The sequence below is a fragment of the Corythoichthys intestinalis genome, chromosome 9 (assembly GCF_030265065.1).
Source record: "Corythoichthys intestinalis isolate RoL2023-P3 chromosome 9, ASM3026506v1, whole genome shotgun sequence".
NCBI classification, from domain to species: domain Eukaryota; kingdom Metazoa; phylum Chordata; class Actinopteri; order Syngnathiformes; family Syngnathidae; genus Corythoichthys; species Corythoichthys intestinalis.
The window spans coordinates 15994496-16016573 of record NC_080403.1 but is presented as its reverse complement, the minus strand read 5'-3'; the positions used below and the strand labels follow the sequence as shown (position 1 = coordinate 16016573).

General features: G+C 38.3%; 1 protein-coding gene across 2 annotated transcripts in view; it reads right to left on the bottom strand.

Annotated features, from left to right (window-relative positions):
* The window catches only part of rbl1 (retinoblastoma-like 1 (p107)), a 44125-nt gene that overhangs the window by 16303 nt on the left and 5744 nt on the right, over positions 1–22078 (bottom strand). Inside the window, exons 2-13 of one of the 2 annotated variants that reach the window (XM_057846490.1) lie at positions 19262–19395; positions 16125–16399; positions 15925–16053; positions 13336–13490; positions 12780–12844; positions 12529–12712; positions 5559–5725; positions 5369–5481; positions 1697–1800; positions 1488–1625; positions 1257–1421; positions 407–548 (exon numbers count right to left, since the gene is read on the bottom strand). In XM_057846490.1, the coding sequence (XP_057702473.1) occupies positions 407–548; positions 1257–1421; positions 1488–1625; positions 1697–1800; positions 5369–5481; positions 5559–5725; positions 12529–12712; positions 12780–12844; positions 13336–13490; positions 15925–16053; positions 16125–16399; positions 19262–19395 (1771 nt within the window). The remainder of the gene's footprint in view (positions 1–406; positions 549–1256; positions 1422–1487; positions 1626–1696; positions 1801–5368; positions 5482–5558; positions 5726–12528; positions 12713–12779; positions 12845–13335; positions 13491–15924; positions 16054–16124; positions 16400–19261; positions 19396–22078) is intronic. The other variant, XM_057846491.1, reaches the window with a different exon arrangement.

Here is a 22078-nt window from a genome sequence, read left to right as displayed (position 1 = left end):
ACTGACACACGCAGCATCAAACAGGGGAAGGGGTAAGCGCTGCCGCGCCAAGCTAATTCTGGCTGCATTTTCGACACATGAAAAATAACGAATACGTACTACTGTATGACGGAAAATTTTAGTGGTTTTGTAACCGCGACGTTTTCATAGCATGGTAATCCGTGAAGGTAACTGGCACATGCCTACAAACGACCCCCCCCCCAAAGAATTTTCTCCTCGGATCTACACGATTCACGTAGGTCATCCTTTTTGACTTCAAAACGGCGAATTTCGCCGAAAGGTGAGAGATTTTCATGCCTGTTCAATACAAGTGGGAGGATGGCAGCAAACGAACGAACAGAGACAGAATGAACATACTGTGGAGAGTTAAACAGGCAACGGACAAAGGCTGGTTGACGACTATTACCTTTTCGTGCGCTGCCCATGCCTGACCGGACCTCTCGGATGCGAGGGTGCACGATGGGTGACAGCGCCACCAGGGGAAGGTGGGCCTGGGCCGTGCCAGGCGTGGCCGAACCGCCGGAGTCCAGACTAGACGAGAAGTTCACCTACAAGGAAAAGCACAAATACTGCATTTGAGAGCAGATTCACCCAAAAAATTGAACAGCTCATCCCCTTTTATGAAATCAATCAATAAATGAAAAAGAATAAATGTTTTAATAAATGTTAAAATAAGAATGATTTGGAATGAATGAAAGTGAAATAATAGTTGCTATATGAAAAAAATAACTTAATATTGAAATAAACATGGCAATTCCAATTAATAACTGGAAGATGTTGTTTTAATTTTTGCTCTCCCATTGGTCACTCCCTATTAATGTTTAGGTTAAAAATACAATCCTAACATTGATATGTATAAATAAATGTTGAAATGAGATAATGAAATAAATGAATAAAAATTGAAAGCGGGAAAGTATCAACCTAGAAATACATAATTGAAAACATTTTGATAAAAATAAATTTTAAATATAAATCAATGTTGCAAAAAAGAAAATACCAATACACAAAGATAGAAATACATATCAGTATTTAAAAAAATAAAAAATAAAAGCAAATGTTTAAATAGAAAATATAATGAAAAATTTCACATGTATAAATGTTGGGGGGGACAACTAAACCCCAAATACACAAGTAATATAAAAAATAAATTAAAAACATTTTAACATACACTATGTAAATACATTCTGAAATAATCACGTTTTTAACATCACAGTTATTTGTTGATGGACTTATTCAAGTTGTCGTGCATCACTGACCTCCTCGACAGTAGGCACTTTGTCTCCGGCCGCCCGCAAGGCACTCCACAGGGCGGAGTCAGAGGTCCACGCCCGGCTTTCCAGCACCTGCTCCTCCACCAGATTGAGATGCTTCACCATGTCTCTGGAGAGGCCTTCTTCTGAGCGGATGAACACCTCGATCACCTGCGCGTACGTCGCGTCGTTACCGAGTGCCCGTAGAAATGCCGTACTCGCGTTTTACGCTCACACCTTGAAGAAGTAGAAGGGGGCCAGCTTGAAGATGTCGATAATCCAAGGAAATGTCCTCTGGGAGCTGTAGGAGAACAGTACTACCTCCAGGCAACACGCCAGAAGGGAGCAGTGGAAGATGTCCTGCTCTAGCAAAGCCTGACAAACATAAGAGAAGCTATCACGCAAATGTACACGCGCGTGCCTCAATTGTCCACGCGTGCACGTACGCTCATATCTTTTCCCTGCAGTCTCTTGGTCTCCTGCATCAGGACGTTCTCCAGAACTTTGTAGAAGAGAATCTCTGCCAGCTTCAGGCGACTCTTGGCAAAATCTGACCGCAGACACAGAATGGGAATGAGAAAATGCAATGCAATGCGGGTTGCCGATCGGCGAAGACAATTGACAACACTGCCGCCGTGTGAAATGATCCGTGCTAGTTATGTGTGATTTTTCGCTTCGAAGACTTTGAAACATCAATCGGTTTGGGTTAGCATGTCGGCTAGCTGTCACGCCTCTTGGTTTGTTTACATTCTCCGAAGCCTGGGCAGGAAAATGACAAAAGACCGACTAATTACGGTGGCATAAAATTTCATTCGGGAGGTGCGACGGTAAAGGTGAAGTCGACAGTTTTGACCATTATGGAGTAATTTTGCCATGCCGTCGTGAATAAATGCATTTTTATAATTTCATATTCCATTTAGCACGAGACTGTTATTTGTCATGACCATACCATTTATTTAGCTTTTGGGGAAAAGGATATTATTTTCCCCAAAAGAAAATATTTTTACAGGATATACTACAAAGTATATCCTGTAAAAATATTGGAGTAGAGGGACTGAAACAATGACATTTTGCGGCTCTCTCTCGGTCGCATTTTTTTCGTTCTGAATAATTCCCCCTCAATGGGCTGAATAGAAAAACAGATTAAACCATTCTCCTGCCGACATCATCTGCCTGTTGGGGACGCTCGAGCCCTATAATGGTAGGCGTGGCTAACCGGCAGATTAAAAGACTAATTTCTCATCATCTGCGCTTTGCCAAATTGTTGTATACAGCCGAATCGTCTCAAAATATGACTCTAATTCACATAATAATGCTATTTAAGACTTTTTTTATCCTGTCCTACGCACTTTAAACTCATCCAAGTAGAGATTTGTGTATGTTTTCCTCTAGTGGTTGCTCAAATTTGTTGTTTTATAAGTCTGAAATTTACGCTCATTTTGGCTTTGACTGCAATAACGGAGGCATGGAGTATTTAGAATCCTGCATTTAAGCAGGATTGGACTACAGGTTTGCACTAAAAAAGAGGAAATGTTATAATGAAAACCATATGTTGTTCAAACATAAAACAAAAACATTTTTACATGAGTGCGGGATGAGGTTTCAGGAATAAATTGATACAAATGTACTTATGTCAATTTTGATTTTTTTTTTTTAAAGTGATATACAAATACCACAATAATCGTTCATAGGGATTTACCAGAAGCGAATTGAATTGAATTGTGACCTTTGAATCGTAATACGAATCGTATCGCCAGATATGAGGCAATGCACACCCCTATTTTGGGGCGAATTATTTAAATAAACTGAATGTTGTAAAATGGATGATTGTTTTCAAAGATAGGCGATGAGTTCATTTTGGAAACTTCCTGTTGATTTTGGGTCACTTCCTGTACAATTTGGGGCAATCCATCATCACTTCTAGTACATTTTGGATCATTTCCTGTTTATTTTATTCTTTTTATATATTTTTTGTTTTTCCATATATTTTTTGTGTTACAATTTTAATGCTTTACTTTTTTAGTACGGATTTTAGTTAACCCTTTAACACTGAACGTTTCGGCGGCGACATTTTTACGCATATCATCTTTGAAGCCACGCCACGCTTAATTTCATCACTCACGTACCGCTGGTTGGTCTCATTTGAAAGTGAGGAAGTTGAGGTCCACGCCAGTTTTTACTTGAAGTCAATCGACCGAGTAAAACGTGATATGTCATTTCAGTTTTATAGTTTTATTTAACTCATTAATAAGCATTGAAACGCTGCATGAGTCTCTTTTTATTTCCTTTAATGTTTTTTTTCTTCAGTCTAGCTCATTTGCTACCATTGACATCAAATCCATTTGAAGTGGGAGGGTTGCCACCAAATTATCATGTTTCAGTGCCATTGACAGCAACAGACCCTACCCACGTGACGTCACAACTCCGTCCTCCTGACTGGTACCGCCCAATTGTCCGTCAACACATCGTGTTTACCTGTTACGGCTACGTACATTCCTCCTATTTACGGCGTGTTTTTCTGCTCGTTAACATTAATAATCAAAATGGTGAAGGCGTGTGTGCCGGTCGGTTGCAATAACAGAGAAGATAGACGGAGAAGACGGAGAGACTTGAAGTTCTACCGGATTCCGAGAGACCCGGAGAGGAGAGAGCGAGATGTGCTGCTGCAATTCGACGAGAAAACTGGGCTCCAAACGATTACCACAGATTATGTAGTAGTCATTTTATATCTGGTAAGATGCATTTAATATATATTTAGAGGGTTTGGGGCTGACAACCACAATTAAGATCATTGCTAGGCTAATCGCCGACAACATACACGTATGTATGTAGTGAGATTGCTATCGCTAAACCATATAAACATTAAAAGCCCTAGCTCCATTGACAAATGACATGAAATACATTAGACTTGACAGTGGATGTTAGCAAGAACAAAAGATTTTGAATTGAAAATTTCGTAACTCACCTTTCCAAGCACAAGATTCCTGCCGAATTTTCGTGGACGAGGACCTGTTTCACCCAACCAGCAACGAAGTATTTATAAGCCTTCAAGCTCTTAAAGTTTTTCAAACTTTCGTGAGAATAGGCTAATTTTGTGTGGACAAGATAGTTGTACATATCAGGGTAGCTAGCAGATGTCAGGCAAATACGGCGGAGACAGTGGGTCGAAAAACATCGATTTAGGCATCAAATATGGATCTGGAGAATGGATAAACTGAAGCTTTTCCACATAACGTCTTTTATGCAACGCATCAAGTGAGTTTACGGCATCCGAAAGCACCGGGTCTTCCATGAAATGCATTATAAGTTGCTCGATCAATTGAGACCATTGATAATACAGACACAAAATGACGGACAAGGGGGCGGAACAATACAGCGATCACGTGATTTTGTGACGTCGGTGGGTAGGGTCTATAGACCTGTTTTAGTTATTTTAGATTACTATTATTTTCTTTATTTAAATATTAATTTTCAGTAAATATTTTCCTATATTTGTATTTCTTTTTTAAATAAATTAATTATTTATTAATCTTTAAGTTGTATTTTTTTAAATATACATTTTAATTTAAAAATACAATTTTTTTTAAATGTTTTTTTTTTTAATAAAATGCCCCCCCCACCACCAAATAACTCATTTGCAGCCAATGAGTTCATTGTCTTGCCAACATCTACTTAAAAAAGGAAAAACAACTGGGGAAAAATTGTAAATATATGGTGAAAAAAATGGTAGATTTTTACATCTTAAATGTGATTAAAAGTGGTGCGCCCATAGTGCAGAATTTGTGGTACCCACAAAAAATAACGACTTAATAGACATCCAATTCATTGAAACTAGGACTGGGTGTGAATGCTCATAAACAAGTGCCATTGATGGCGCTGAACGTCCAAATGGATGGGACATTTAGCGCAATCAATGGCAGTCAATGAGAGCCTGAAAAGGGCAAAAACTAGTTTTGAGCTTTCTCTGTCTTTTGTCCTATTGTTTCATTAAAACAGTAGGTGGAGGGGAAAAAAATTGGGAAAAAAAAATCATAAATCCAAACTAGGGTGAAAAAAATGTCACACGCTCATAGTGTGGAATGCACGGTATCCACAAGAAATACTGTAACAAACCATACCGACGTGAGAACCCGCCGAGTGACCGGAATCGTTGGTGTAATGCTCCTTGAAGGTTTGCCCGAGCGTCTTCACCTGGCTTACGATGGCCTCCGTGGGGTCTCTTGAGCATGACCTGATGATCCGTCAACTTACTTCAATGTAGTTTTTTAAACACAAATGTTGAGAAAGTTTTAGAAAAATTATCCCTACTTGAAAATGCGCAGCAGCTGCTCGCTGGGGGCGGTCCGTAGTCCGGCCACCATGCTCTGAAGCCGACTGACGCTTTGCGTGGCTGACGACACCGGTGTGGCCGCTGCATCCTTCTCCTTCAGGTACCCGCGGCCAGTCAGGGGCGTAGAGGGCGCCAGAGAGGCGGACTGTGCACATTTACACTTCCGTTTAGCCAGAGACTTTGTTTATTCAGGGTTTCCCCCTAGTGCTATATAAGCCAAGTGGGCCGCCATGTAGATACCACATATTGTACATAGAGAGCTACGTGCAAAAAGTCGAGACGAGGTCTTTGCTAACCGGCGGCCATCTTCTCTGGTGGGCTCTTTGGCAGCGAACCATATGTAATTGATTCTCTCCACTAAAATCCTCATCGAAAAGTCTGACAGATTTTCAAACCGTATTAACATGGCTATGATTCAGACTGGATGCTAATTTTTTTCCTACATAATTATACGCAATTAACCCCTTCAGACCTGAGCCTGCTGCTAACGCATTTGCGTCTTTAAATCAAAAAATAAAATGAATTTAGTTGATATTGACACTTCTGGGAGATGATTGGATGGAACTTTACCTATCGACATCAAATCATGAGGTCTAGCACGCCTGCTTTGCTATTTTTGGCTCTTTGAAAATGGCTAAGACAAAACGCAACTTCAAAAAGGCAAATATAAGTGCTCATTTCTCATTAAAACAATGTAAGTTTAACATGAAAAATTAACAATAAAAGCATGAAATATCCCCGACCAAAAACTGCACTTTCTACTGGTGTTTGAGTAAAAATCAGCAAAGATTTTTTTTTTTTTGCCCAGCAGAAAAAATGTGGGTCTGACAGGGTTAATTTATTGCATCGCTGACATTCCTCAAAAAACGCTTTAAAAATGTGTTGAAAATTGAACAATTTATAGCTATTTCATAGTACAGGCTCCGTTGATGAAAATATTTATCAAATATCAATGACAAAAAATGGCTGATAAGTGACGACGCTCGTCCACATTATCTGTCATCATCTGCTGACTTTTCTGCAATAAGTTTTTCCACTTTTTTAATATTTTTTATATTTTGGCTGACGCTGTGACTTAATAGTCATGGGCGACTTATATGTTAAAATATAGAATTTTACATCCTCTGAAATATTCTACTTGCCAACCACGGCGTAAACATGAGCCACGACCAATTACGCAATCGCACTCTTAGTCTGTGATTAAGGAGGCAAGGAATGTTAGTGCTCTTAGAGTATTGACTACTGTTTATCTTACCAAACCAGTATAAAAATGATCAAAGAGCATTATCAATTTGGTTTGATATAATAAAGATGCACCGACACCAAAATCGGCAGGGGGCAGCCGATCCGGCCCGAAATGGTGATATTGGTATCAGCGAGTACCAACAAAGAGGACGCCGATACCATTTACCGGTCCAGTATTGCAACAGTTGACCACAACCTTTTTTCTCCTGACTTTCACTACACTCTCTGTTGTGTGATGACACATGATCACTTTGCATGCCAAGCAGCTATCCCCATTTGCCTGCTCCAGACCAATCAGAGCCGCTATTAACAAATGCCGGGGCAGCTTTTTGTGATGACACATGATCACTTTGCATGCTAAGAAGCTATCGCTGTTGGCCTGCTCCAGACCAATGAGAGCCGCTCTTAACCAATGCCGGGGCAGCGTTTTCATATGTAGGAAAAACAAACTACGAGAGGAAAATGTCGGCAGTCTGGAAATATTTCAGTTTATAATCTCAGTCACGTATAATGGCTGCATGCAAGATTTGCGGCCTGAAAGTTTCGAGAGGTGGAGTTAAATCCGCCAGTTTTAATACCGCAAACCTGATAAAACATTTGAAGAAGAAATGTGAACGAACACAGAGTTTGAGGCTATAACAGCAGCAACTTCTTCCAAGAGAAACGGGGCTGGACCGGAGCAACAAACCCTGGTCAGCTCATATCATCTACTTTACTTTTATTGTGTTTTACTGAAAGAAATGCTGCAGTAATTTGAAACCGGTTTCAAAAGTAGGGTTTCCACCTTTCAGAAATAGAAATAAGGGACGCGCCCAAAGCCGTACAGGTGATGGAAAAAAGGGACATCCCCAAAACTCCTCAAATTCATATAAATGTATCCTTTGATATATATTCCGTATTGGTTCAATACTGAACATAACTTTTAATTCCCAATTCGGAACGATTCCTTATCTCAAAGGACGGGTGGCAAGCCTATTCAAAAGTGTTGTTGAAGTAAGCGAAGCGGCTAAGTGTGTGTTGAGGCTGGTGCACACCGAGGTAGGCTAATAGAGAGACAGGATACTGTGGTCAATTAATATTACTTATAATTTCATGAACGTTGCACTGTTTGGCCTTTGAGAGCCAAAACTCAGGTTTCAAAAAGTTGATTGATTCATTGTATTTTTACTTTCTTACTTTTGGGCTAGTATTATCCATGTTTTAATTTCACAAATTTAGCACTATTTTGGCCTTTAAGAGATAAAGGTAAATTTAACTATTGTCAGCCATACCAGGTATGCAATAAAACGTTCCACTGGATTCACTTTGTGTACATTTACGTATGTATATATAATTTTTTTTTTTTTTTAATTATTAAATTTATTAGGATCGTGGAAGCTTCCACTTGGGGAAAATATATACATACAGTATATCCTGTATATACATAATTTAATTAAAATATACAGTACTGTGCAAAAGTTTTAGGCAGGTGTCCTGCCTAAAACTTTTGCATAGTACTGTGTGTGTATATGTGTGTATATATATATATATATATATATATATATATATATATATATATATATATATATATATAGCTTAAAAAAATAAAGGTAACACTGACGTTGCACATTGCAGATATAAATGAAATATTTTTATTAAATACTTTGTTCGTTCCACAGTTGAACGTGCTGACAACAAAATTACACCAAAATTATCAATGAAAATCATATGTATCAACCCATGGAGGTCTGGGTTTGGATTTATACTCAAAATGAAAATGGAAAAACACAGTACAGGCTGATTCAATTTTCATGTAAACAAGTCAAAACGAGGCACAGTAGCGTGTGTGGTGGAACGCCTGGGCATTCTGCTAATGAGACGAAGGAGGGTGTCCTGGGGAATCTTCTCCCAGATCTGGACCAGGGCATCACTGAGCTCCTGGACAGTCTGAGGAGCAACCTGGCTCTGCCAGATGGACCTAAACACAATGTCCCAATGTCTAATGGATTTAGGTCAGGCAAACGTAGGGGCCAGTCAATGTTAGCAATTCCTTCTTCTTCAGGAACTGTTGCATACTACAGCCACATGAAGTTGGGCATTGTCGTGGACCACGAGGAACCCAGGTCCTACTGCACAAGCGTAGTTTATGACAATGAGTCCACGGATTTTATCCCGATACCTAATAGCGTCTGGGTGCCATCATCTAGCCTGTATAGGCCTGTGTGTCCTTTCAGGGATATGCCTCCCCTGACCATCACTGACCCACCGCCACACCGGTCATGATTAAAGATGTTGCAGGCAGCATAACGTTCTCCACGGGCTCTCCGGACCCTTTCACGTCTGTCGCATGTGCTCAGGTTGAACCTGGTTTCATTGGTGAAGAGCACAGAGCCAGTGGCATAGTTGCAAATTCTGGTCGTCTATGGCAAATGCCTTATGCTCTACGGTGATTGGCAGTGAGCAAAGGGGTCTCTACAGGATGTCAGGCCCTCAGACCATTCTCATGGAGCCCATTTCTGATTGTTTGGTCAGAAACATTCACATGAGTGGCCTGCTGGAGGTAATTTTGTACGGCTTTGGCAGTGTTCATCCTATTCCTCCTTAAACAAAGGAGTGGATACTGATCCTGCTGAGGGTTTAAGGATCTTCTATGTTCCTGTCCAGCTCTCCTGGAGTAACTACCTGTCTCCTGGAATCTTCTACAGGACGATAGGTTGGTCCAGACTGTCCAGGAACTCAGTGATGTGCTGGTCCAGATCTGGGTGGAAATCCCTCAGGAGAACGTCCGCCACCTCATCGGGAGCATGCCCAGGCGTTGCAGGGAGGTCATACAAGCATGCAGAGGCCAAACACACTACTAAGCTTCATTTTGACTTGTTTAAAAGGCATTACATCAAAGTTGGATCAGACTGTAGTGTGTTTTTCCATTTTCATTTTAAGTATAAATCCAAATCCAGACCTCCATAGGTTGATACGTTTAATTTTCATGGATAATTTTTGTCTGACTTTGTTGTCAGCACGTTCAACTATGGAAAGAACAAAGTATTTAATAAAAATATTTCATTCGTTCATTTAGATCTACAACGTGTTATGTTAGTGTTCCCTTTATTTTTTTGAGCAGTATATATATATATATATATATATATATATATATAAAGGCTGTCAAAATTATCGCGTTAACGAGCGGTAATTAATTTTTAAAATTAATCCCGTTATGCAATTAATTTGACGCAATTAACGCACAAATGCCCTGCTCAAACAGATTAAAATGACAGCACAGTGAAAGCTGTACTTGTTGTGTTTTTCGGAGTTTTGCCGCCCTCTGCTGGCGCTTGGGTGAGACTGATTTTATAGGCTTCAGCACATGAGCATTGTGTAAGTAATTATTGACATCAACAATGGTGGGCTACTAGTTTATTTTTTGATTGAAAATTTTACAAATTTTATTAAAACGAAAACATGAAGAGGGGTTTTAATATAAAATTTCTATAACTTGTACTAAAATTTATCTTTTAAGAACTACAAGTCTTTCTATCCATGGATCGCTTTAACAGAACATTAATAATGGTAAAGCCATCTTGTTGATTTATTGTTATAATAAAGAAATACAGTACTTATGTACCGTATGTTAAATGTATATATCCACCTTGTGTCTTATCTTTCCATTCCAACAATAATTTACAGAAAAATATGGTGTATTTTATAGATGGTTTGAATTGCGATTAATTGCATTAATTACAAATAATTAATTTTTAAGCTGTAATTAACTCGATTAAAAATTTTAATCGTTTGACACCCCTAACATATATGTATATATATACAGTGCCTTGCAAAAGTATTCGGCCCCCTTGAACCTTGCAACCTTTCGCCACATTTCAGGCTTTAAACATAACGATATAAAATTTTAATTTTTTGTCAAGAATCAACAACAAGTGGGACACAATCGTGAAGTGGAACAAAATTAATTGGATACTTTAAACTTTTTTAACAAAAAACTGAAAAGTGGGGCCTGCAATATTATTCGGCCCCCTTGCGTTAATACTTTGTAGCGCCACCTTTTGCTCCAATTAGAGCTGCAAGTCGCTTGGGGTATGTTTCTATCAGTTTTGCACATCGAGAGACTGACATTCTTGCCCATTCTTCCTTGCAAAACAGCTCGAGCTCAGTGAGGTTGGATGGAGAGTGTTTGTGAACAGCAGTCTTCAGCTCTTTCCACAGATTCTCGATTGGATTCAGGTCTGGACTTTGACTTGGCCAATCTAACACCTGGATGCGTTTATTTTTTAACCATTCCACTGTAGATTTGGCTTTATGTTTTGGATCATTGTCCTGTTGGAAGATAAATCTCCGTCCCAGTCTCAGGTCTTGTGCAGATACCAACAGGTTTTCTTCCAGAATGTTCCTGTATTTGGCTTCATCCATCTTCCCGTCAATTTTAACCATCTTCCCTGTCCCTGCCGAAGAAAAGCAGGCCCAAACCATGATGCTGCCACCACCATGTTTGACAGTGGGGATGGTGTGTCCAGGGTGATGAGCTGTGTTGCTTTTACGCCAAACATATCGTTTTGCATTGTGGCCAAAAAGTTCAATTTTGGTTTCATCTGACCAGAGCACCTTCTTCCACATGTTTGGTGTGTCTCCCAGGTGGCTTGTGGGAAACTTTAAACGAGACTTTTTATGGATATCTTTGAGAAATGGCTTTCTTCTTGCCACTCTTCCATAAAGACCAGATTTGTGCAGTGTACGACTGATTGTTGTCCTATGGACAGACTCTCCCACCTCAGCTGTAGATCTCTGCAGTTCATCCAGAGTGATCATGGGCCTCTTGGCTGCATCTCTGATCAGTTTTCTCCTTGTTTGAGAAGAAAGTTTGGAAGGACGGCCGGGTCTTGGTAGATTTGCAGTGGTCTGATGCTCCTTCCATTTCAATATGATGGCTTGGACAGTGCTCCTTGAGATGTTTAAAGCTTGGGAAATCTTTTTGTATCCAAATCCGGCTTTAAACTTCTCCACAACAGTTTCTCGGACCTGCCTGGTGTGTTACTTGGTTTTCATAATGCTCTCTGCACTTTAAACAGAACCCTGAGACTATCACAGAGCAGGTGCATTTATACGGAGACTTGATTACACACAGGTGGATTCTATTTATCATCATCGGTCATTTAGGACAACATTTGATCATTCAGAGATCCTCACTGAACTTCTGGAGTGAGTTTGCTGCACTGAAAGTAAAGGGGCCGAATAATATTGCATGCTCCACTTTTCAGTTTTTTATTTGTTAAAAAAGTTTAAATTATCCAATAAATGTTGTTCCACTTCACGATTGTGTCCCACTTGTTGTTGATTCTTGACAAAAAAATTAAATTTCATATCTTTATGTTTGAAGCCTGAAATGTGGCAAAAGGTTGCAAGATTCAAGGGGGCCGAATACTTATCGGGGCCAAAAAATGGTATAAGCGCAACACTAATAATAAATGAAGTTCTTAGTAAATTATCTGTTTAATTATTTGATTTAGCCTCAAGTCCGCTCGGCCTCAGCAGCTTCCTACTGTATTGTACTTTACTACAGTGCATTCCTCCCTTTATTTTTATCAAGAGCTGCTGCAAACTCATCGAACGTTGTGTCATGTTGTTATGTCTATCGAATGGCACTGATACAAAATGGCAGAAAAGTCTACTGGGGAAAAACCCTGTCATTTGTGGTTGAACTTGACATTTGTTTACCTTCTCCACGTGTTGCTGGAGCTGCTTCTGGGGGCCGCTTTGCCCCGTCCCTGCGGCGGCAGAATGCATGAAGCTTTTTCTGGGCGTTCCGATTTCCTCGTCGGCATCGGCGTCCAGGAAAATACGCTCGTCAAAGTCTCCCACTGTCAACACGTATTCCTCGTACTCGCGGTTGAGCGCTTTGCTGAGGGCAAACCGACAGCGTTGCAGACACTGAAAAGGAAACGTCCAGAAGAAGATCGATGACTTACTTGTTGTCGATAAAGTTGTGAGGATCCAGAAGTTCGGTTAAAAGGTCCGCGTTGCCCTTCAGGATCTGATCAGGAAGAGTTTTATCATTTTTCAAATTTTTTAAAAACATGATTGGGGGGCAAGGTGACTTTAAAAACTAGAAACTAGAAATGTAATTTCTTGAGTAATTGAAAAGTGATGCTTTCCTGGTCGGTAACCTTTTCTAATTCCCAATGGAACAAACGGAATATATCCGTCACTGGAGGTGACGGATATATTCCGTTTGTTCCAGGTAAAGCCATCTTTGGCATTAACGGATATATCCTTCTTTGAATGAGTAAATGTTCATTAATCCCTCCCCGTCAAAATTGAGATTGGACGTCTAGTGCATCAACGGCAGCCAACGACTTAACAAGGAAGTGAGACGAAAATGCCACAAAAATGAATAGCAGGTTACAGAAAATAATTTTGTTAATGTAATTCTATTTTTTTGGCCTTGAGGGTTCTTTTATATTAGAAAGCAACTTTTTTCCTAATTTTTTAGTTTTAAAAAATTGATACCGCGTGTGGGCGTACCTGTCGGCAGAAGAGTTTGTGCATATAGGGTTTGAAGTAGTGCTGTTTGATGCCTTTGGCTTCCACCACCAGGCCGTCGTGAAGCTCGCACAATCTCTCTAGCACGCATGGAGACGCCTCGTCGGCGCACGCCTGCACTTCCTCCCCTGACGTACCTCAAACGCACACGCAAACAACAGTAAATTTTCTCTTTTTTGCTTATCCATTTCACTCATTGATTGACATTTTTATGTTATATATTATGTTAGATATTTTATACAAAAAAAGAAAGAAAAGCTAATGTCTTTGTCTTAGTGCTTTTTAAAATTCATTTTTTTCAAAATACACTGAAATTAAAAAAGAGTTTATCTTTGTTATGAAATAAAAATGAAAACAAAAAAAAAACCCGACATGTTTATACTCGTCTCAATTATTTTTTTAAATTTTATTTTGAAACAGAATGAAAACCAAAGGTTTTTTCATCTTTGATTACTATTTTTAAAAAAGGAAAAAGATATCGTATTTTTCTAATTTGTTTAAATCTTTTTAAATGCCATTAAATCATTTATTTTCAGTTTTAGACCCATTAATATTCTAAAATGAAAAAAAAAAAGAAAAAAAAAAAGTTAATATGCTCATTTATATATGCATAAAACACAGACAAGGCTGAAAAAGCAGCTTCCGTTTTTGCATCCCTCTTTAAAATGAACTGCTGTATTATAAGCCAAAAGAACTATTGTGTTTGATAGAACAATATGTCTATATGCTGCCATAGCAGTTTCATGGCGCATTAAGCCTCTGAACTATTTTTAATTTGTCCGTTTTACCCTGGAGACCCCCGTTTACAGACACCACGCAACCGCTTTTGTTTCAACCCAGCCATAAAAAGAATAATATTTATTATTCGAACTGTGATTTTTACCTTAGAATCATTAATTAATGTCTAATATTTAGTTTAAAAGAAAAAAAAACGAATTTAAAAATAATATTCATTCACATATTTTGAACGTTTAAACAAATTACGTCACAGTGAAAAAATATTGTCTATAAATAGGTCAAAGACATCTACTTCATAACTATCGTTTGGTTATATATATTTTTTTTGTTTCCGTCACATTTTCGCCGATATTTTAGATGATAAATAATCCATCCAAACAAAAAAGACATTTAAAAGGGTAAATAGTTGAAAAAGAAAATCTCGACCACTCCTTGATGTCTGCGATTTCTGCATTGCGACCCTTCCTGAGCCTTGTTATGTTACCGTGTTTCACGCATTAAATCCCCAAAAAGTCCGGCTGTGGCCATTCACAGCTGTGTCTTGACACTCGGTGAGACATACTACACAGAGTTTTTGGATCGAAAAAAGGTAAGTATGCGATAATATCTCGTTAAAATCATGGCGTCTTTAATTATGCTCTCTCACCTCGAATTAGCGTTTAGGGGTTAAAATTTATTTATTTTTGTTTAAATGCCCTCCTGTTCAAAATTTTTCTTCCCTCAGAAAATTGTGATTTTAAGCTTTCCAATGATGTATCACACATGCATATAGGAAAATTTTGAAAGTTGGCCTAATTGGGGGTCTCAGAGAGGAACTTAAAGTCACCTGAGGGTTTTCCGCCATATATATATATATATATATATATATATATATATATATTAGGGCTGTCAAAGTTATCGTGTTAACGGGCGGTAATTAATTTTTTAAATTAATCACGTTAAAATATTTGACGCAATTAACGCACATGCCCTGCTCAAACAGATTAAAATGACAGCACAGTGTCACAATGTCCACTTGTTACCTGTGTTTTTTGGAGTTTTGTCGCCCTCTGCTGGCGCTTGGGTGCGACTGATTTTATGGGCTTAAGCACCCATGAGCTTTGTGTAATTATTAACATCAACAATGGCGGGCTACTAGTTTATTTTTTGATTGAAAATTTTACAAATTTTATTAAAACAAAAACATTAAGAGTGGTTTTAATATAAAATGTCTATAACGTGTACTAACATTTATCTTTTAAGAACTACAAGTCTTTCTATCCATGGATCGCTTTAACAGAATGTTAATAATGTTAATGCCATCTTGTTGCTTTATTGTTATAATAAACAAATACAGTACTTATGTACCGTATGTTGAATGTATATATCCATCTTGTGTCTTATCTTTTCCATTCCAACATTCATTTCCAGAAAAATATGGCATATTATATAGATGGTTTGAATTGCAATTAAATACGATTAATTAATTTTTAAGCTGTAATTAACTCGATTAAAAATTTTAATCGTTTGACAGCCCTAATATATATTTTGAAATGCCACGAAAAATCATGCATTTTTCAAATAATAAAAAACATTAACATAAAGTCAGGAAATTGTTGTTGGCAAAATATTGTCTCTTAATATTTTGATCATTTTTCAAAAAAAATATCTGGGATACAAAAACAAAAAGGAAAAAAATATATGAAAAAATACTTGCGGTTCTTCTCCTTTTAAATGTATATTCACTTTTAATTTCTTTTTTAAAGGGGGAAAAAACAGTAAATTTCATTTATACTTGTGTGTTATTTTTTTAAATATTACAAACAATCAATGGGAGCAGTTTTTGTTTCTCACCAATAAAGGCGGGGTTAATGAGCTCCTTTCTGTTGGCGCACATCAACGCGTTTCCAAAGACCAGGTCCAGACAGCACAGCAGTAGGTGGTACGAGTTGACCAGGTCGTCGCCGATCATGTGGAAGTTCCCTGCCACACAGGCAAGACCAGAATGGGGTTACCCCACCGTTCATATCAGCGTACTGACCAAGGGGGCGTACCTTTGGTGTAGACAAAAAGCGTCCAGCAAAATTTAAAGACGTCGGCGGTGTGGCAGGGCAGCCGGCGGTGCTTCCGGCCTCGGGGCTGGCGCGTTGGAGGGGGCGGAGCCTCACAGGGTCCACGGAACATGGCGGCGAAGATAGGCTCAAATTTGCGGAAGATGACGGTGGAAACCTCAAAGTTGCGCTCCAGACGCTCCACGCGAAGGCGGAAGTTCTCGCTCAGGTTGGACATGTCCGACCATTTGCGCATTTTGGAGAAGAACTCCATCAGGCTGCGTGCGAAGCAACAAAATATTATTAATATGACTGTGGCATTGCTTTGCAAAAGTGTGAGAAAAAAAATATTTTATTTGTAATCATTTTAAATCATCATAAAAATAAGTGGTTCATGTTATACGTATTTGTTTATAATTAAATAACTTAATCTAATATAAATAATACAGGAAAATAAATATTTTAATCATGCAATATTAAGACTTATTTATTTTACACTGATTTTTCAAAACACAAGCCACCTTTGTTCTATGAAAGTAAATCCGTGCCACCGGAATTTGGATTTGAATTTGTAACACTCTTTTTGGGTCATCATACAATTTCTTAATTATGATTTCAGCATCAAAATTCAGCCAGAACATTCAGTTGTCACAAAAATTCAGCCACAAAAAAATCAAATACAAAATTATCAGTTATAAAAAAAATCAGTCGCATAAAAATACAAAAATCAGTGACAAAAAATTCAGCTGTGAACGATTAAGTGGCAAAAAATGAAATAGCAGAAAAAATTTTTGCGACTGAATTTTCTTGACAATTTTTTGAAGCTGAATTTTGATGCTGGGAAAAAAAATGAAGTTTTAGACCAGGTGAATACCGCAGGTCTTCATGCACAATTCCGATTTTTTTGTTTTTTTCCGACTCAAGTGAGGCATTAAGTTGTCGGTCTGAACGTGGCAAGTTGCACAGAAGTGGACCATTTCAAATCCGATCTGGTTCACTTTTGTATATGGCTGCGGTCTGAACTGTCAAATCTCCCAAATCGGAATTCATGCAGCAATTACGTCAGCAAAGAGCAAGAGGCACGGAGGACGGCAGCGATGGAGTTGTACAGTAGCGCTCTGCTTTTTGGGAAGAGACGGGCTTGACTACCGTCATAAAAAAATTAAAATGGGGGGGCTAAGAATGCTGTGTTTTCTTTTGGTGTGCTAAATGAGCACTGTATTTCAATATTGCTTACATGGCCGAGAGTCTGGGCAAACTGACCGTACGTGTGTTCGTGCATGCACGACACACACACATACAGTACATGCATGCATTGCATTCTATCAATCCGTATACACTTTAAATATAAGACTAAACTGGGATTACTTATGTCTGTTATTTGTGTCATCTTTTTGGAAATCTAAATATGATCATCCGAGAATGATGCAGAGCCAGCATGTGTACCGTATTTTTCGGACTATAAATCGTTTTTTTTTTTTTTTCCTTCATAGTTTGGCAGAGAGGTGCGTCTTATACTGTGGAGCGACTTATGTGTGATTATTTACTGTTGGGTTGGGCCGACTTCGCTCTCGCTAACTTTTTTATAATCAATATATATTCATATATTTATACTAAAACGATGTATGGATGTTAAATAAAATAAATAATTTGGATAAAACAGAAGGCGTTGTGCATGCCTGCGCACGTGAACGCAGCGGCTCTCTTTACAATCTTCCCCTCCCAGTGCCCTGCGGCGCCCTCCTCGAGCATCCTGGTATTTCCTTTTCGATATGGAGCAGCTATAGGAGAGGAAAAACAAACTAAAGACGGGAATTGAAAAGCAAACAACTGCGGTAGGAGTGGGATATGGAAAGGATTCAAATTGATTGTTGAGGGTACTATACGGAAAACTGTGTCGGCTTCACTGAATGTAAACGAATGTGGCGCTTTGGTCTTATACGAGAAATATATTTAACAAACTTTTCCAACATTATTTCGATATGTAAATAAAAATATGTAGACTATTTAAATATTGAGGAAAACTTGCGTTTTTTTCTGCCAACTCGAGATTAAAATAAATGTCAAATCCACAATCCGCCTGTTAGAACAGACACGCAAATATAAAATATATAAATGTTTATTGAATATCTATCTTACAGTCTTGTTTAACTGGGAAAATTTCTTACAAAAGACAGGCTTTAATTTATCATTATGCATACTGTATAGGCACCTCATCGTCACAAACGTGATTACAAAACGCAACCACGCATTGCATCCCCACATTTCTTCCTTCTCCTGAGTCCTCACAAATAAAACAAATTAAAATTTTTTTTTTTTTATCGTGCTCGTGCCTACAAATAAAACGTAAAATTTCGGGGGGTTTCGGTCCCGGGCAAGCAAATCAAGTTAATTCATCGGGCTCGGGCCACGTTGGGCTTTAGTACCCGCGGGCCGGGCTGGATTTTTTAGGCCCGATCTAACTTCTATCCTCATGTAATGTTACCATACCGTACACCTATTCGCCTGTTGTTCTCTACTGTCAAGATGACGTCTATTCTTGGTGCTGGATTCTATCAAATAAATTTCCCCCCCAAAATGCGACTTATATGTTTTTTTTCCCTTTTCATTGCAGATTTTTTGGCTGGTGCGACTTATACTCAGGTGCGACGTATAGTCCGAAAAATACGGTAGTTATTTGTTTTGATGCTTCTGCGCATGCGGGTCAGTTTGCTCAGCGCATGCGTAATACTTGAACGTACTCAATGGACAGAGGCAGTCTGAACGGGCACGCCAAAAAAACAGACAGGACAAAAATTTGGAATTGTGCATTAAGACCTGCCGTATGAAGCTAGCCTTACATTCAAATTCAAACTCTGGTGGCACCGATTTAAATATTATTATTTCATTATATACAGACTTTGAAACAAAACAAAATATGAACAATTTTAGTGCCATTAACTATGATAGACATCCAATCGAGTGGTGTCCAGACATCCTTCTGCTGAGAGTTGAAATATCGCTAGTAGATGCCCAATTGTTTGAACTGAGAGGAGTGGCTGATCATGTCCCTCCCACTTCAACTGGATCAGATGTCTATTGCCGAATTTGCCATCAAATACAGCTAATGAGTCAAGACATACATTGTTGTATTTTGGCACCTGAGTTTGGCGGTGCGCAGAATCCTGGTGAGCGACACGCAGTTACCCTCCATGAAGCCTTTTCCCACCGTCGGAACGGACCCTTTCCTGCAGGCGGCGTACAATGCGCAAGCTAGCCAGTGGACTAGCTCGCCCTCAACACAACAACAACAACAAGTCAAGTCATTATTTTGAGGAAATTAACAGATACACAAACCCGAGAAACCCACAAATTTCATTGAGCCAGAAATATAGTGATTTGCATTTTATTTAGAGCTGTCCCGACTAGTCGACATAGTCGACGTCATCGATGACGTAAATCCGTCGACGAGCACAACATCCCGTCGACGGTTAATGAAGGGTTAAAAAAATATGCGTGGAAAGTTCAGAATGTCGGAGAAGCGGGAAAAGCAGCACAATGCCAAAAAAAAGCGCACCAAAGTCCAAAACATTGACTTATTTTTAAAGAAACAAAGGAAGGTACACTGTTGTGTCCTGTCTCTTCAATGCCAAGCTTGGCTGCACGTCGGCCGTGAATGATAACGACAGGAGATTTTAAGTCCACCTAACTAACAAATGACATGTTTTATTGAAGTTGCTAAGCCTGTCGCTATATGCAATGAGTCAGTTTATCGCATGGTAAATAAAAATGAGGGCGGTCATTTTCATGGCTGTGTTTTATCGCTGCGCGCACATTTGTGCGTGCGTGCTGATGGCATATGAGACTCCAAGTTCTTTTCTCTCATCAACACGCTGCAGAATTAAAGTTCAGACTTACAAAATAAGAAAACACATCTATATTAAACACCATATACGTTAGCATTGCTACATTGAGGTGAATGGGGAAAAAAGACGACCTACTTTAGCCGGTGTTCTCTATAAAACAGGCAGCCTTCTCCAAAACTTGCAGTTAAAAGGTGACACTTCAAACATGAAAAATCGCTGGTTAACAGCATTTGCAAAAGGAAAAAAAATCTATTACTGACACCACATGCAATGACATAGTGCTTTTTTTGCGGAGTGTAAAGTTTAAATTAGCGGTTTAGCGAACGTACTTCTGGCGAACATTTAAAAAATAAAAGCATGTCATTTTCCTCATATAATATAAATAACGATTTCTAGAGTTAATCCCACATACTTCAGATTCTACACTAAGAATACCTTTAAAATGACACCCTTTATGAAAATTCTGATTGGCAATGAATAATTATTATAATACTATTATATATAGTACTACAGTATACTACAATATTGATGCAAGGATTTTTTTTAAAGAATTGTTTTGAATCATGTTGGAAAGGTGAAGTCAGTGTTCTGAATCTGTTTACATTCCATTCTTTTGCACAAGTTAATTCTATCAGCATTTGAACTCATTGTTTATTGTGATTTATTATTATTATTTATCTGTTTATTTGTACTTTAATAAAGAATTTAAGTGTTACAAAATGTTTTTTGTGAATTGATAAGCGTAAAAAAAAATTTCATTGCTAAATTTGTAAAAAAATAAAATAAAATGAAATAAAATAAAATTTAAATTATAAGATTAGTCGACTAATCGTAAAAATAGTCGGCTGACTAATCGGGAGAAAATTAGTCGTTTGGGACAGCCATAATTTTATTTAGGGCTTTATTATATTATTAAAATATTATATTATATATATATTTTTTTAAATTAATACACAGTGAAAGAAATAATCACTGCAACAAACCCTTAAAAGCAATCAACTAATATTCACTCATTCATTTTCCGAGCCAATTATCCTTAAGAGGGTCGTGGGGGTGCTGGAGCCTATCCCAACTAACTACGGGTAGCAGGCAGGGAATTAACCTTTAACACCGAACGTGTCGTTGGCGACACGTTTACGCATATCATCTTTTGAGCCTCGTCACGCTGTAATTACGTCTCCCACGTGCCGCTGGTTGGTTTCATTTGAAGGTGCAGAAGTTGAGGTCCACACCAGTTTTTACTTGAAGTCAATCAACTACGTAAAACGGGAAATAATGTCATTTGAATTTTAAAGTTTTATTACACTCATAAATAAGCATTAAAATGCTGCATGGACCGTGTGTATCTCCATATTTCCATCATTTCTTGTCCTTTTTCATAACCGAAAGCAGCACGAAAGACTACATATCCCATGAGGCATTATAAGGTCAAGAAGGACGAATCCTATGTGAACATCAACACCAAAGAAAGGTTCATAACTCTCTTCGTCACCATTAGAAGAACGTTCGTTACGTCGGATTCATCGCTGCAACTAGAAACAAAACTTGTCCGCCATCATTGCCGCCATTCAGTATTAAGCACTGAGCCGGATGTTTCCTTGTTGTGACGTCACGCACATAATATGCTAGATTTCCGGGATCTCGGGCGCCGGTCGATTTAGCTTGACAATCGATCCAAATTTCTATCATTTTCTTGGTGTTCCGATGTGTGTAATGACACGATGTGGCATGATATGAACCTATAAGGCATGCGTTTATGGATAAATGATGGAATAGGTGTTTTCATACTCTTTAATAAAGCCAAGCATTTTTCTACTACAGTACTTCATTTAACTTTGTTTAAAAATTATTCGGTGGGACAGTAATGTTTAAAACGGATTATAATTATTACATTTGAAGTGCTTAAAAACTATTTATTAAAATATATAATAATATTAGGGCTGTCAAACGATTAATATTTTTAATCGAGTTAATTACAGCTTAAAAATTAATTAATCGTAATTAATCGCAATTAATCGCAATTGAAACCATCTATAAAATATGCCATATTTTTCTGTAAATTATATATATATATATATATTCTGTAAAATAAATTGTTGGAATGGAAAGATA